At 37.0% G+C, this 15,995-nt stretch overlaps 1 protein-coding gene across 5 annotated transcripts in view; it reads left to right on the top strand.

The window, feature by feature from the left end:
- Positions 1-15,995, top strand: part of KIDINS220 (kinase D interacting substrate 220) — a 74,213-nt gene that overhangs the window by 23,250 nt on the left and 34,968 nt on the right. For all 5 annotated transcript variants that reach the window (XM_030235363.2, XM_030235362.2, XM_018920590.3 and 2 more), the window contains 11 exons: positions 236-413; positions 943-1,107; positions 2,462-2,641; positions 2,992-3,157; positions 4,033-4,184; positions 6,539-6,828; positions 10,548-10,688; positions 11,296-11,539; positions 11,707-11,795; positions 12,757-12,901; positions 14,497-14,659. In XM_030235363.2, coding sequence (XP_030091223.2) covers positions 236-413; positions 943-1,107; positions 2,462-2,641; positions 2,992-3,157; positions 4,033-4,184; positions 6,539-6,828; positions 10,548-10,688; positions 11,296-11,539; positions 11,707-11,795; positions 12,757-12,901; positions 14,497-14,659 — 1,913 coding nt within the window. The remainder of the gene's footprint in view (positions 1-235; positions 414-942; positions 1,108-2,461; positions 2,642-2,991; positions 3,158-4,032; positions 4,185-6,538; positions 6,829-10,547; positions 10,689-11,295; positions 11,540-11,706; positions 11,796-12,756; positions 12,902-14,496; positions 14,660-15,995) is intronic.

Here is a 15,995-nt window from a genome sequence, read left to right as displayed (position 1 = left end):
GAAGGCAGTGTCTGAGGTTTAGCATTCTAGGAACTGCTTTTTCACATGTCTTCTCTGAAACATTTGTAATGCTTTTTCAAGGGGAAAAATGCTTGCTGTAAGGCACTGATGCTTTTGAAAGTGTCCTAAGATTTATTTCAAGGAAATAATTCTTCTGAAACAGTGTTGAACTAATAGTCTGTCTGTAGTCTTAGGAATTCCTGTTAGATATTACAAGCTTTTCACTTAATTGCAGAAAGGAGATACTCCACTTCACATTGCTATTCGTGGAAGAAGCCGTAAACTTGCTGAATTACTCCTAAGAAATCCAAAAGATGGTAGATTGCTTTATCGACCCAACAAGACAGGGGAAACCCCTTACAATATTGACTGTAGCCACCAGAAGAGTATTTTAACACAGATATTTGGTGCCAGTAAGTATAAGTTTTTTTTTAAATCACTCCTATATTGACAATCCAGTTTATTCAATTATGTATTGAAAGGTGGCTACAGATTTTTTAATGTTTTAATGTTGCACCTGACAGGAAGGCTTAAAAATAATCAATTGGGAAAAAACCCATCACTCTAAAAGCGTGACAGAGGTAAAATAACCTTTTATTTTGACTTTAGGTGTTAGATACTACGTGACTTCTGTTGATTGCTTTGTTTTTATTTGGATCTTGCTTGTGTGGGAATTACTTTCTTTGACTTCCTGTGGTTTGGGGTGTTGAATCTTGTAGCAGGCTTTAATAGTTGTGATAATTATGTATCATTTGTGTGGATAGTTTAAAATTGCTTTGAACAATCCTGCTTTGAACAGGAATGTACAAAGAACAAGAGCTGTTATAGGGCAGGAGTATATATACAAATATGGGTGAATGTGTCATGACTTTATGTATGAAAATTGTTCTGCTGGAGAGCTTTCTTAGAGCAAAGTTGTGTAGCACAGTGTTTGTGTTTCAGGACACTTGTCTCCCACTGAATCTGATGGTGACATGTTGGGCTATGATCTGTACAGCAGTGCTTTGGCTGATATTCTGAGTGAACCAACCATGCAGCCACCCATCTGTGTAGGCTTGTATGCACAGTGGGGAAGTGGAAAATCTTTCCTGCTTAAGAAACTGGAAGGTAAAAGCTTGATTTAGTCTTTTCAGTACTTACAATCTATCTATGAAAAGCATCACGTGGGAGTTACTAGTTTTTGTAGGGGTTGTTGGTCCATGTTGTATCTGGTCTCTGTTTCTATGAAGAAGGGATTTAAATTTTACTGTGATCGGTTCATCCATAGATTCCTTTGTTCATTTATATAATGTCAAGTCAGTCTTTAAGTGCTTTTGTCTATTTTCCTGTGAGTTTCCTACAGCAGTCAGTCTACCCTTTAGGTACTGCAGAAATTCTGACTGCCAAAATATGCCTTGCTGGGCCTGTCTCTTTGTCAGATCGGGTTCAGACGTCTTCTGCTGCAGTATTTATTTACTGTGCATCCTATATATCTTTTTCTTTTTAATGCTTAAGAGCAATTATTAGGCTATTAATATTTAATTCTCTGTAGTGTATGTTCCTTGCATCTAGTTTTCTTCCCCTTTCCTGTTTCTTATTTTGAGTTTTTTGAACTTTCTGAAATGACAGAGGAAGGCAAATGCAGCATATGAAATGAATCAATATTATTCCTGGTGGAAATAGGCATCTTATTTAGTTTTAGCATTTTCTTATAAAGGCTGTTTTTCTGAGATGTTTCAGTATAATTCAAAATCATTCCACCAATCTTGGTGTTTCTTACTTTCTGTGATTTCTCTGTCAGCCAAAATGGGATTTCTGCATTTATTTTTTTCACCTCCTGTTCCATGTCAGCAAACAAAAAGCATATGTATTTTGACTGTGATATTTGTTGCTGATGAGCTCTTACATTTCTAAAGCACTTTCTCAGTGTTTTCTTCCTGTTCCTCATTCCTGTTTTTATTCTGGATTGTGTATCTATTATTTCTTATTCAGTAGAACCAAAATAAGTTCCTTCAGGAATTACTGTTTCAGAAAATAAGAATCCACAAACAGAAATAATACTACAGCTTTCACATTGTACTCTTATATCTGACTATTTGAGGAGTACAGTCCATCTTTCAGTGATTGAGATTTTGGGGCTTGGGTGGGGTTTTTTGATAGATATAGTGGGTTTATTTTTCTCAGAGTCATAAAATATGTTTTATGCTTTTGCAGGAGGATTGCGTGACTTTTAATATGCTTTCAGAAGTAGAAAATCTGCAGCAAGGAATCTGAATGTTGTGTATTTAAATATTTTCATTCATTGCATGGTTGAAAACTTAAGGTTTTGTACTGATGTTTGAAGAAGAATTCAAGCATCATTGGGTTTTTTTTGGATCAATAATTGAGATTACTTATACAATCTGCTGAAAAAGTTCTTTTCAAAAATGATCTGTTCTTTAGTGACTTTATATGTTAACTGGTCTTTGTGTTTTTGTTTTAGATGAAATGAAGACTTTTGCAGGACAGCAGATTGAGCCTCTGTTTCAGTTCTCCTGGCTTGTTGTATTCCTCACACTCTTGCTGTGTGGAGGTTTGGGTTTATTGCTTGCTTTCACTGTGGATGCAAAGCTTGGAATAGCAGTGTCACTCAGCTTATTAGCTGTTCTCTACATTTTTTTTAGTAAGTCTTGTATGGAATTCATGAATGTTTTTATCTGGTTTTGGGATTAAATATTGCTTTGTAGATATGCTTTGCCATTCAGAAAAAATACTTAATGGTTTTGTAGACAATAAGAACCCTTTGGACCTTTTGTTTTGCGGGTAATTTGTGAGAGGGCATTCTTGAGAACAAAGAAGGATTTTGTTTATTAATTTCATTGTGTTATTCTTACCATTCTCATTTTTAGCCTAACTGCTAAAAGTTCGTAATTTTTTTTACAGAACTCCATACTTTATCTGTTCAAACTTCATTATTTTTTCAGCTGTCAATGATGGCTAAATTAAAACTGTAACATCTTTTTAATATTTAAGCTGTAATTTACTTTGGTGGCCGGAGAGAAGGGGAGAGATGGAACTGGGCCTGGGTGTTAAGTACAAGGTTGGCAAGACATGTTGGATATTTAGAGCTGCTGCTCAAACTCATGTTTGTGAACCCACCAGAACTACCAGAGCAAACCACTAAAGCTTTACCTGTCAGGTTCGTTATTTCATTTCTTTACTCTTGAATAAATCCGTCAGGCTCACTCTGATACTTCTCAAACTGTGTATTTAATGTGCACATTTAGCTTCATAGGAAAATTTATTGAGATTCCTGTTAGAAAAACAGTAGCTCTAGAAGATCATAAACTTTTCAGTGTGCAGAAGATAGTTTTTTCTTGAGAACACTACTGTCTGCCAAAGTTGATGGAAGTGCTTTTTTAGAATTAGGGGTTTTGGCTGTTGTACTAAGGAAAAATCTTAAATAAGAATTTATGTATGATCTGTGTTATCTATGTTTAGTGCTTGTTCCACTGATTACTTTTGTTAAGGTTTGGGTTTTTTTTCCTCCCTGTAAGTAGAGCATCAGACTGTTCAAACGTTCTAGTTTACCAGAAAACAAGAAAATTTATGCTGTGTGTTTGAAAACTTTGTTTCCTTCTATTGCTTAAAGACTTCTATTTTATCCTCATGGTGCTTTTATGTCGTCTTGTGTTTCTGTATTTTTTCCAGTCCTCTACAAATATTTGAAAATAGATCAGAGTGCAGTTTTGAAAATATTTGTCAATATTATGGTTTGGCATCATAAAGATATTTTCATGTTTTTACTGTCATCTGAGGTACTCTTAGTGATGTGGCAATTTTTATCTTTTAAAGAAATCAAATTTTAGAATAGGGAGTGGAGCAAAGAAGAGGTTGATGAATGGGGAAGTAGTTAAATTCCATATAGATTTTTTAAAAAATGTAAGTGTTTTACATTTTGTACCACTTAAAAAAAACTTTTTAACTACAGAGAAGCAGCAAAACTTTTGTTTAGTTGCCAGAAAATATTTAAGTTTTTCTGAGGTATACAAAGTAAATGCTTTTCTCTTTCAGATTTTTGTTTACAGACTACAATAGACTGTCCAGTGTAGGTGGAGAGACTTCACTGGCTGAGATGATTGCTACCCTCTCTGATGCATGTGAAAGGGAATTTGGTTTCCTAGCAACAAGGCTATTTCGAGTTTTTAAGACAGAAGATACACAAGGTTTGTTTTTTTTTTTTTACCTGAATGACATTTCCAGTTATTCCATTTCAGTGCGCTGTTACCAGGGCTTCTGTTTTTTGCATTATAAGCTCTTTTTAGAAATTGTTGTAGCCATGCAGAAATTCATAGAGAAGGGGGAACTCTTTGTTTGGAAGAGAAAAAATGCCCCGTTTTATTTGCTAATCTTGATTTTATTAATATAATAAAGGAATATCTCCTGTGGAGTTCAGTTTTCAGAAATGTCAGTGGAAATGTATATTTATATTACATCCTTATAGATGCAGCACATTTCTATAGCAATTAAGTCAATGTGTCTGAGTCAGACAAAGGGAAATGTATGTTTTTGTGTATTGCTATGAGAGGTTTGTTTAGTTTATTAGATTTTGATTTAGAGCTTTTATGAGTGACCACTATTTAGTCTTGTAAATAATAAATGTGTAGAACATGTTGGTCCAATCCTATAAATTTCTGTGATTAATAATAGTAAGATGGGATGAAATGTACTTCTTGATCCTACAAGCTTTTTCATTCTCTTTCATCTGTAGGTTTCTAGAAAAAGAAATTCACAGAGTAGAGGATGATATTGTGAAGAAGGAGTACTAGAGCTTAACTTGCAATTAATTGAGGATTTATTTGTACTTTAAGTTTAGTGTGTGTCAGTTACTTCTCATTTCTTTTTGTCCACAAATTGAGGAATCTGTTGCCTCTCACCAAGTGAAATGTTTGGACTCTTCTGTCCTGCAGAGGCTGGAAAAAACACACTATGTTTGCTATGTTCAGCTGTTTGCTGAACACAACTTACTCCTCATTGTTCTTTTTCAATTTCACCAAGTGTTCTTTATGAAAGAGATGTGTGGATTTTTTCACCCTTTTCGTCCATGTTAGGTTTTGCAGTTCCTCTTTTTAATCTCAGTGAAACAGCTTTCGTGATGCTGTAATTTCTCCTGAAGATGTCTTGGGAATGGCAGTGTAGTGCTGGCTTCTTGTGATTATTTGCTGTAATCATCTTTTCCCTTTCATTTGTAATCTTACATTCACTTGTATTCTTTGCTCTGTTGCCTTCCTGTGCTCTGTCTAAATATCTAATTGATTTTTTAAAATTTATTTTATCTATTTGATGATTTTGCACATTCTCTCCTTTTCTCAAGTTGTTTACAGGTCCAGGGTCATAGGTTTATTACCTCTAGATGTTCATAGAAATTCCATAGAGGGTTATTTTTAGCCTTCTGTATCTTAATTTTTGTTATGTCTGTAAACTTCCAGACATGCCTCTTTCAATTGTCATGACATTGTTCATGATATTTAAGTGTGTCTCTAATCCAGTTCTGTCTCTTTCTAGTAAGAGGATGCTTACATTTCTACCTAAATCTAGAACTGAATTATATCTGAGCTGTTCCCCTTCGTTTCTTGCCTCTCACTTCTGTCGTTATGCATTTCTCTTGCTTTGTCCTACAGCACAATCCTGTGAGTCATTTATGTCAGCAATGTGAAAAACCTTTGCAGCTCATGCCTTGGTATAGAGAATAATATGGGCCACATAATAAGCCTTGAGTATTCTTTCTACTTAGCATAGTAAAAATCTGGTTTTCCCCCTGCAGTTCAAATACTGATGTTTAGCTGTCATAATTTTGCTTCAGATCATTGCAGTTATGTTCTTTGTTATCAACAAATGTGTCCAGAAGATAGCAATCTTCTAGATGTACCACTGGATCTGTACAGGTTCTAAAGGCAGAGACTGCTGCTTTGGAAAATGCTGTTTCATAGGTCACCGATTTAGCTGTGCTAAGCTCCAGCTGCAATATTTGCTTCTTTCTTACCAGTCCACTTGAAGTCAGGAGCTCTGTACTCTCCTCTGGGGCCCTTGTGAACTGTCCAAAGCATATTTGCTGTAGTTTTCCTATTTGTGTGTGTTTTAGCATGCAAGAAAGGATGGCCTCAGGCTGCATGGTACCATTACTATTAGATTATGTAAGTACCAGGTTCCAATTTAAAACTGAGCAGTTCCTATACTGTTGTCCTACAATTTATTTACATAAATACACTTTATAAAGAGATGCCACAAAAGGGGTGATAGCACTGATACAAAATTGTCATTTCTATCCAGTGTGGTTTTCTCGAAATGGTGGAAATAAACTGAAGATTAAAGGAATATCTCTGCTTCTTAATTTCCAAGAATTTTGGCAAGTAATAGATTTTTTCTCCACTAGTTTGTGACACTGCAGTAAGCTGTGGTAACACTGCAGTAAGCTTTTGTGCCAGTTAGTATTTTATGAAAAAATATGCAAGTTAATAGATTTTTCACTCACCTGTCATTACTTTGTACATTAATTCTAACAACAATACCTGTTTCCTAGGTAAAAAGAAATGGAAGAAAACTTGCTGCCTCCCATCCTTTGTGATTTTCCTGTTCATCTTGTCTTGCGTTGTTTCTGCGATCGCCCTGTTGGCGATTTTTAATGTGGAGTCAGCCAACATGACAGTGAACGTTATTCTCATAACAGTGACCTGTATTGTTGGCTTGGCCTTTTTCTTGAATTGCCGCACATGGTGGCAAGTGATGGACTCGGTTTTGAATTCTCAGAGAAAACGTCTTCACAGTGCTGCCTCCAAGCTTCACAAGCTGAAAAGCGAGGGCTTCATGAAGGTGAGTGTGTGTATGAGTTGCCCCTTAAAAGGAATGAAACAAACCCCCAAACATGGAGCATTATTAAACGGGGGCACCATTAACTTAATCAGGCTAAGTGTCACAACAGGAGAATGAAACTTGGTGAGTTTTTACTGAATGGAACACTTCTGTGCCAGTGGTAATTGTGCTTAGTATATGAGATCTACCTGCTTAATCATGAATGTTAAATTTGGGTTTTCAATTTTCTGATTTTATTTTTGCTGGGAAGAAAGTACTTGGAAAACAATTCTCAATTACCATTATTTTGTAAAAGCTTACTTTAGATCATAAGATGAGAAAGAATAACTTTGAGAATCTTCTAAAGGTGTAAAAACAAGCCTGACTTTGTCAGTCTGCAGAACCTCTTTGCTAAGAAAGGGATTGTAGCACTGAAAGAACATTACAAAACACTCCACGTATTTAATGAAAAATGGTAGGAAATACTATTGTTTTGCTGTCTTGTATCTATAAACTGATAAATATACTCTCAGGCTGTCATCAGATATGCTATATGCTCCTCTTTGAAAGTGAAATGTAACATCGTGATTTTTAACTTTGTAGATTACAGCCAATGTATAAAACTCTGTTGTACAAATATTTTTCATACAATTATAGAATAGTTTGAGTTGAAATGGACCTTTTAAAGGTCAGCCAGTGCAACCTGACCTTGAATATTTCCAAGGATGGGCATCCACAACTTCTCTGGGCAATGTGTATCAGTGTTTTACCACCTCATTTTAAACAAACTTCTTTCTTATATCTAACCTAAATTGACTGTCCTTCAGTTTTTAAAACCAATCTCCCTTGTCCTCTTGCAAAAGGCCCTGCCAAAAAGATTGTCCTCATACTACTTACAGGCCTCTTAAGGTACTGGAAAGCCACAATAAACATCTCCGCAGAATCTCATCTTCTTCAGGCTGAATAATCCAAATTCTCTCAGCCTTTCAATATAGCAGAGGTGCTCCATCCCTTTAATCATCTTTGTGGCCTCCTCTGGACTTGCTCCAATACATTGGTGTCGTTCCTGTGCTGAGGAGTACAGAGCTGGATGCAGGACTGCAGGTAGGGTCTCACTAGAGTGGAGCAGAGGGACAGAATCCCTCCCTCACCTGCTGCCCACACCGCTTTGGTTGCAGCCCAGAATACATTTTGGCTTTCTGGGCTGCAAGGGCACCTGGCTGGGCCGTGTCCAGCCTCTCACCCACAGCATCCCCCAAGTCTTGGCAGAGCTCCTCTACATCTGTTCATCCCCCAGCCTGGAATGATACCAGGGATACAGGTGCAGGGCCTTGCTCTTGGCCTTGTTGAACATCATGAACCCCCTTCTTGAGCTTCTCCAGGTCCCTCTGGATGGCATCCTGTCCCTCAGGTATATCAACTGCACCACTTACCTTGGTGTCATCCGCAAACTTGCTGAGGATGCACTTGATTCCTTCATTCATGTCATTGATGCTGATATTAAATAACACTGGTCCCAGTGTGGACCTCTGAGGGAAAGCACTTGTCACTGATGTCCATTGGGACACTGAGCCATTGACCCTTTGTTTTTTTTTTGCACCTCTTGACAAGGTCAGTTCCAGCTGTGCCTTGGCCTTCCTCACCATATCCCCTCACAACCAGACTGTGTCCTTAAACTCTTCCTAGCATACCTGTGCTTGCTTCCACTGCCTGTCCATTTATGTCTTGGCCTTTGGTTTGACTGAGTAGCAGGTCTCTACTCAGTGCAGCCAGCTTTTAGTCTACCTTGCCAATTTTCTTGTACCTGGGGATTACAGGCTTTTGTGTTCAATGGAAAGCATCTTTAAAAGATCTGCCAGCTGTATTGTCCCTGTAGTCAGTTTTCCAGGGGGTCTGTTGACTAGCTCTTTGAAGAGCTAAAAGTTTGCTTTCCTGAAATGCAGTCTGCTGACTTTACTCATTACCTGACCCATATCCCTCAGGATATGGAAACTTCAGCAGTGTGTGATCACTGCAGCCCAGGATGCAGTTCCAAGCTTGACATCCCCAGTTAGCTCACTTACATTAGTGACCATCAGATCCAGCGTTGTTCCCCTTCTGCTAGAGGGCTTGTCTATTACCTAGCTGAATTCCACCAATCTCTTGGATTGCTGACAGCTCATGGGGCTACATTTTCAGATGTTTGGGTCATCTAAGTTCCCCAGGACAATGCAAGTCCACAAGCATGATGCCTCCTGTAGCTGGCACACAAAGCCTTTGTCAACAGGCCCCCCTTGATCAGGCCTGTTACAAACCGCAAGGTGTCATTTATTGATCTGGTCCTCACAAATTTTTATGCACTGACTCCACCAGTTTGTGGCTGCTTCTCAGAGGCATCTTTTTGTGATCTCTTCATCTCTTGATGTAGAGGTCAGCATCTCTTCCCCTCCTTCCTCTCCTGTCCCATTTGAACAGCCTGCAGCCATCAATAGTTGCCTCCAGTCATGGGATTCATCCACCAAGTTTCTGGAATGGCAGCTAAGTCACAGCTTTCTGGCAGCACAGTGGGTTCCAGCTCCTCCTGTCAGTTGCCCAGTCTGTGTGCAATAAGGTGGAGGCACCTCAGCTGGGCTGTCAGCTGTGTCACCTTCTTAGAAGAGCACCCTTCAATTCCTTGAAGTATTTTAGTGGTGTTTCCCTGTTGGATTCTGTTACCTCAGGAGTTCCTGGCTGATCTCCATAAGACTTCCAAGTATGCTTCTGTGTGGCCAGCTCATCTCAGATGAGGGCCCTCACTAGCCCTGCATCCCTCTAACCTTGGTGTGTCATACTACAGTTTGTTGTGGGCAAGCCTGATTTATCCCACTCCCTCTTGTTTAAAGCTGTGTCAGTTAACCCTGCTGGCTCCTGGTTAAAGGCTCTCTTTGCCTTTTGAGAAAGTTGAATCCCATTTGATGCCAGCACGCCTAGTGCCATGTTTTTGCAGACTGGAGGCCTGATTGTGTCTTGGTACTATGTTTCTTGACAGTTTGTTGAGTGGTATTTATCTGACATAACTTTAGCCTTTAGGAGTTAGGTTCACCCTTCGCCATCAAATGAGAGAAGAAGGTATTTCAGGAGAGTTGTTAATCTCATGTTTTATGTCATATTATTGTGCACATTCTAGTGAATCTACTGGTTAAGAGATAAGATTTTAATGTCTACTGGTTAGCTGCTGCAAAGGCAAATTCCTCCTTTGTTTCTATGTTATGGTTGGTTGTTACATGTGTAACAATGTTGAAAAGCTTAACAAGTCTTCAGACTGCATATCTTGAATAGCAATGACTCAATATTAGAGTAATAGCATAGTGTGCTTGGCTGGAAGGCAGATAGAATATTTTGCTGTACATTTTATGCAGAGTAATGTTTGAGGACTAGTTGAAGCTACAAATGCTCTTTTATTTACTTCTGAAATAATGCTTAACTGTGCATAATTACTGTTTTCTTAAATAACATCGTAATGGATTTTAAATAAGGATAGTTTGTTATATCAAAGCGGATTATATGTTTCTGCTGTACATTTTTGTTCAAATAGGAAATTAATAGGTTGGAAGTGACATTTTAGGACTTTTCACTTTGAGTATTCGTAAATTTATTCTTGTAATCTTACTGAAGTATTTTTGGGACAAATAGCAATCTGCAAAAGGAAATATATGTATTTTTATCAGTTTTAAATATTATAGACATGTCTTTTCCTTCTTTTTTTTTTTAAATTTTTTTAGGTTTTGAAATGTGAAGTGGAACTGATGGCCAAAATGGCAAAAACCATTGACAGCTTCACTCAGAATCAGACAAGGCTTGTTGTTATTATAGATGGACTCGATGCTTGTGAACAGGACAAGGTTTTACAGATGCTTGATACTGTGAGTTGGATCATTGTATAAAGATAACTTCTGGATTATATGCATGATCTCTTCCACAAATGAGTTCAGATACATATAGTTATTGTGTGTTTTCTGTAGAAAAAAATGCCAATGTTGCGTTAATTAATATTTGTGTACATTGGCATGACTATAATGGGTTAAAAGTTGAAAATTAAATTGTATGTTAGTACTTTTGAAAAGGTTTGAAACCATCAAATATAAACTATGGAAAATAATTATTCTGTTGAAACAAGCTTAAAATGTTTGGAGAGTTTTTCATATTTTTACCATTGAAGTACATTAGATGAAAAATACTTAAATGCTAAACATTTGTGGGGAACTGGAACATTACTGCATGATACATCCTTGGTGATGATTTCCACTGTAAATTCTGCTGTTGAATTGTTGAGTGTGCTTATTTCTAGCTGTGGATAAGTTCCTAATGTTAGATATCTCATATAGAAGAAGCTGACACGTCCTTTCGTCTCTTGGCCTCTCAGGTTTATTCCTTGAACAGAATGAATGTAAGCTGTTGAGCCATATGCTCAAGTGATCTGCAGCTACAGTTAGTTGTTGCTAACAAGGTTTACTGTCTGTTTTCTTACAGGTGCGAGTCTTGTTTTCAAAAGGCCCATTCATTGCGATTTTTGCAAGTGACCCACACATTATTATAAAGGCAATTAACCAGAATCTCAACAGTGTTCTACGGGATTCAAACATAAATGGCCATGATTACATGCGAAATATTGTCCACTTGCCTGTTTTTCTGAACAGCAGAGGGCTTAGTAATGCAAAAAAACTGATGGCAGCTTCAACAACCAACGGGGATATTCCTTATGCAGATAATGCAGGTAAGGTTCTGCAGGAGGGTGATATGAGCTTTACAAAACCAATGATCCAAAATCTGTGTTTTGGAAGAAATGTTTTAAATAATTGACAGATCATTAATATTATTTTTAAAGGTCAGTCAAATGTATATGACTAGAGAAGATGCCTACCTTTGTTTTTCTTTCCACAGGATTGCATGAAGAGGTTGACAGGAGAGTTTCTCAGAACAGTCTTGGAGACATGACTAAGCTTGGTAGCAAAACTGCTCTCAACAGGCGGGTGAGAAGGATTTTTAGTCTAAATAGAGATACTGGTAAAACCCTTTTTCTTTTCTGTTTTTTTTTTTCTTTGACATTTTCAATAATATCAACTTGGAAGACTTATCAGACCATTCTTAGTAATTTTTTATAAATGATCCATGTAAGAAAAGTCCATTCTTACATCAGTAGACTGATGCTCTATCAAAGAGGAAAAAGTTTGCTTGCTCACCAAAGTATTCATTTCCACAAAAAATTGAATACAGCTCTCTGTGAATGCTGAAATGATACAGCAGATCTGGAAGAAGCTATGGTCTGTGTGTATATTTTGAATTTTTTTTTGTGTAAGCCTGACATCAGTTGTTGCAGGATGTTGCAACAAGAGACAGTAACTGAGTTAATCAAAGCAGTATTAAGTACGAGACTTGCACTGCAATATCTACCATGTTCTTTTCTGTTCTTTCATATTTACATAAAATCACAAACTGGTTGAATTAAAGGTATCTAAAAAGTTGTGAAAAGCAACACAGAAACTGAGGATGCTGAAGTTTTTGAGCTGCCATTGGTAGAGACTTTGGGAGTTTTGTAGTGGAGGAACTTGATGGTCACTTGAATTTTTACATGTAGTTAATAAATTGATCATATTAACTCACTAGAGAGACAGTAGGAAGTAATGATAGAAATGCTGAAAGCAGTAATCTTTTTAGAAAATATTTTGCTTTGTCACTCTATTTTGCCCTCTCAGAATTGATGTAGAAGTAAAATGTGTAACTCTTACCACTTCTTGGCTTCCATGGAAATAATGTTCAGCTTTTACACAGGTAAATCAGAATTAAATTCTTGTATGTTTGATATTACCTGTCAGCTTCACAGACTTAATCACAAAGGCTCTAACTTGATTGTCAAGTAAAACTGAAGTATTTGAAATAAATAAAAGCTTTTGATACTAATCAGTATTCGTTGGGTTTTTGTTTCATTATCAGGATACTTACCGAAGGCGCCAGATGCAGAGGACCATTACCCGCCAAATGTCATTTGATTTGACCAAGCTGTTGGTTACAGAGGATTGGTTCAGTGATATCAGCCCTCAGACCATGAGGAGGTTGCTAAATATTGTTTCAGTGACTGGTAAGTGGGACATGCTGGAGTGCAGTAAACAGGATTCTGTTTTGGCTGCTTGTAGTTACACTCAGACTTTAAAGTGTGTAAACGAAATTGAACTAGTCAGTCCGTGTTTTGCTTTTGAAAGTCCTTCTGAAGCAAACTCTTTCAGAATGTAAGAAAACATTATTGACCATTCCAATTCATTGGAATTTGAAAGATACGTAATATTTGTTGTTTCATTGACTTCGGTTGGGAGACAAATTATTCTAGTTTGCATTTTTAGGAAATTTGACATTTTTTTATTTTGAAGTGGTATAAGAAAATTACATTTTTCAATTTCATAATACTGTGGTGTGAGCAGAGATTGTAGTGATGACATGTGAAAATGTAAGCTGTGAGTGGAAAACCAAGTATATCCTGTTTATTTTTGCTATGAATATTTGCACTTCTTTTTCCCCAAATGATTTGTGTGAGGCTGATGAAAGCATTTTGTCACCTGTTTTTCTTCAATAAAATATAGTCAAGACATTGGTATCTGTGAACTTTAAAAACTGGAAATAACTGGAAGAGGGCTTATGGAGGTTTAATAAAAACATGTTTCATGCAGTAAGTGAATGGGGAGTGATTATTTAGTGTCTTTTCTATTACAGACACTAGAAGGCACTGGGTAGCTCTACAACTTCCCAAAGCAGAGAAATTTAGTTACTTTTCACACTGTGTATAGTTAAGAGAATAAATCTGCAACAGATTTAGCCTCTCAAATTCTGGGCTAAGGTTTTAAATAAGTGTTCTCTCTCTTAGTTGTTACTGCAATTTGTAGCATGTAACCTGTCTTGTTTTGGCAAATTACAGTGCAGTTATGAAAGCATAACAAAATCACAAAATGTTAGTTGTAAAATTAAACTAAAAAAAAAGACTTTGCAAGAACACTTTTAGTGTAGCATGATCTGTGGTTAGACACGATGATTTCATAAACAGCTTTATGAACAGAGCCTTCAGGCTGTAGGTTACATGTAATTACAGATATTAATAAAAGACAGGAAATTTGCTGAAACTTCAGATGCCTAAGTTGTAGTATTAACTTTTTCTGGTTTTTAAAATAACCTTTGTAATTTATACCTTACCTTACTAACTCTAAACCAGTCTTTTTTTATAGCTTTGAATTTTACTCTATTAGCTGTTGAAGTTGGCAGTTGTATGCTTAACTTGTTTTGACCACATTTCATAGACCAGTGCATAGAAAATCTGTCAAAGTATTAGCATGAAATTCTGTGTTTAGATGGAAAAATTAATGCTGTGTGAAATTCTTTATTGAATTTGGTTGAAGTAAGTTAAGATTCATCAGTAGCAGAATGATAGTAATTAGTATTTAAACTGGGGCTGAAGTTGACAGTTTTGGAGAGTCTCCTATTTTGACCAGTATTTGCAAGGATTTTTATTAGACTGTAAAGTTATATTTTTAGATGCATCTTGGAGTGATTTTGAATTTATTGAGCTAAAAATACAATAGCAGGAAGTTCACAAATCAGATAATAACAAAGTAACAGGGAAAAAAGGTATCTTTCAAAAGGGTGAAAAAAATCCTCTATGTTTTCTTTTGTTCTTTCTTGTTCTTTTAGGTCGTTTATTGAGAGCCAATCAAATCACATTCAATTGGGACAGACTGGCAAGTTGGATCAATCTCACAGAGCAGTGGCCATATAGAACATCATGGCTCATCCTGCATCTTGAAGAGACTGAAGGTGTTCCAGATCACCTGACTTTAAAAACCATCTATGAGAGGTAGTCATTATTCTGGTAATGGTGTGCAGTTTCAGTGATTAAAATAGTGATCGTTATTAATGATCACTAGAATAACATGACTTTCAAACATTTATCAGATTATAATCCAAAAGTCCCACAATCTCACCTTCTTTTGCTGACTTTTGAAAACTTCTAAGTGAGTTTCATTGCTATTTGATCACTATGTATGAATGAGTGCTTTGTGTTTAAACCAAAGAGAGCTGTACAGGTATTCTTTCACAGGCAGCTAACTGTACTTTTGTCTCTTGATATCCTTTTCATCTTTACCTTGGCCAAGCTACAAGTTGGGTATTTTTTCCACTTCTTTGTTAATCTGAAGTAAACTCATCAGAAACTGGCCTTACTGATAAAAATCTCTAAAGGTTTTGTGCTTAGCAGGTGTGCTATGGCAATGCCATGTGCTGCAGTTAAGGGATGTGGAAAAGAGGCATGACTTTCTCCATTTCTGCTACAAGTTGCTTTCCAACAGAGCTGTCTAGGTATTACTACTGAGAACAAATTGCCCTGTGTTGCCAGTGAACATCTCTCTCCAGAACCCTCTGCTTGTAAGAAAGGATTTGTGGGTTGTGACCTGATGGCAGGGAGGAATGGAAGAGAGAGATGTGACTGAGAGTGGGGCCTATAAAAGAAAAGCAGAATCTGATTTAGGGGAAAGAAGGAAAGGTTTGATTTGGATAAAATATGATTGAGATCAGATGAAAAGAACAGCTGAGGTAAAGAGAGAAGATTGGGACTGATTGAACAAGTTACCAGAAAATCTAGAGATTTTGCAGAGTCCAGGGGAATGAACTTGGAGAGAAAATACTGGAAGTGTGCTCTGCAGTGGAAGTCGAGAAGTAGGAGATGAACTGTGTAGGGCTTGGGGTGGGCTGAGATTGGTTGAAGTGTTGAGAATGGAATTAGGATTGTTTGAGAAAGATTGAATGAGTTGTATTAGAAAAGTTGAAGTGCAGTTAGGATCTGAACACAGAAATCTCAGAAGGTAGAGGGATAAGAGTAGATTGGCCATGATGAGGCCGAGGATTAAGACAGATGAAGAGGGCAAGTAGTAGACTGAAGTAATTGACTGGCTTTAAGCTGGAAGATGGCTTTAGAAATACCAGACTTCACAGGTAAGTTAAGTGCATGATTAGGAAACAGCCTCCTCTAGAGTATGGACCCAGTTTTTGAGTTTTGCATTTCCTACTGTCAATATAATATACCTGTGACATCAAAGGTAAAGCACAGGGAACCCATCTTTCCGCTGTGTGTTCACACAATTAGTATCACAAATGTTTATGTAATCAGCTAAGTAAAGTAATTCAAAATCATCAGG

This window comes from Serinus canaria, chromosome 3 (genome assembly GCF_022539315.1).
Source record: "Serinus canaria isolate serCan28SL12 chromosome 3, serCan2020, whole genome shotgun sequence".
In the NCBI taxonomy this organism is placed as follows: Eukaryota; Metazoa; Chordata; class Aves; order Passeriformes; family Fringillidae; genus Serinus; species Serinus canaria.
Note: the sequence above shows the minus strand (reverse complement) of the source record. Positions and strands in the feature narration are given on the sequence as shown.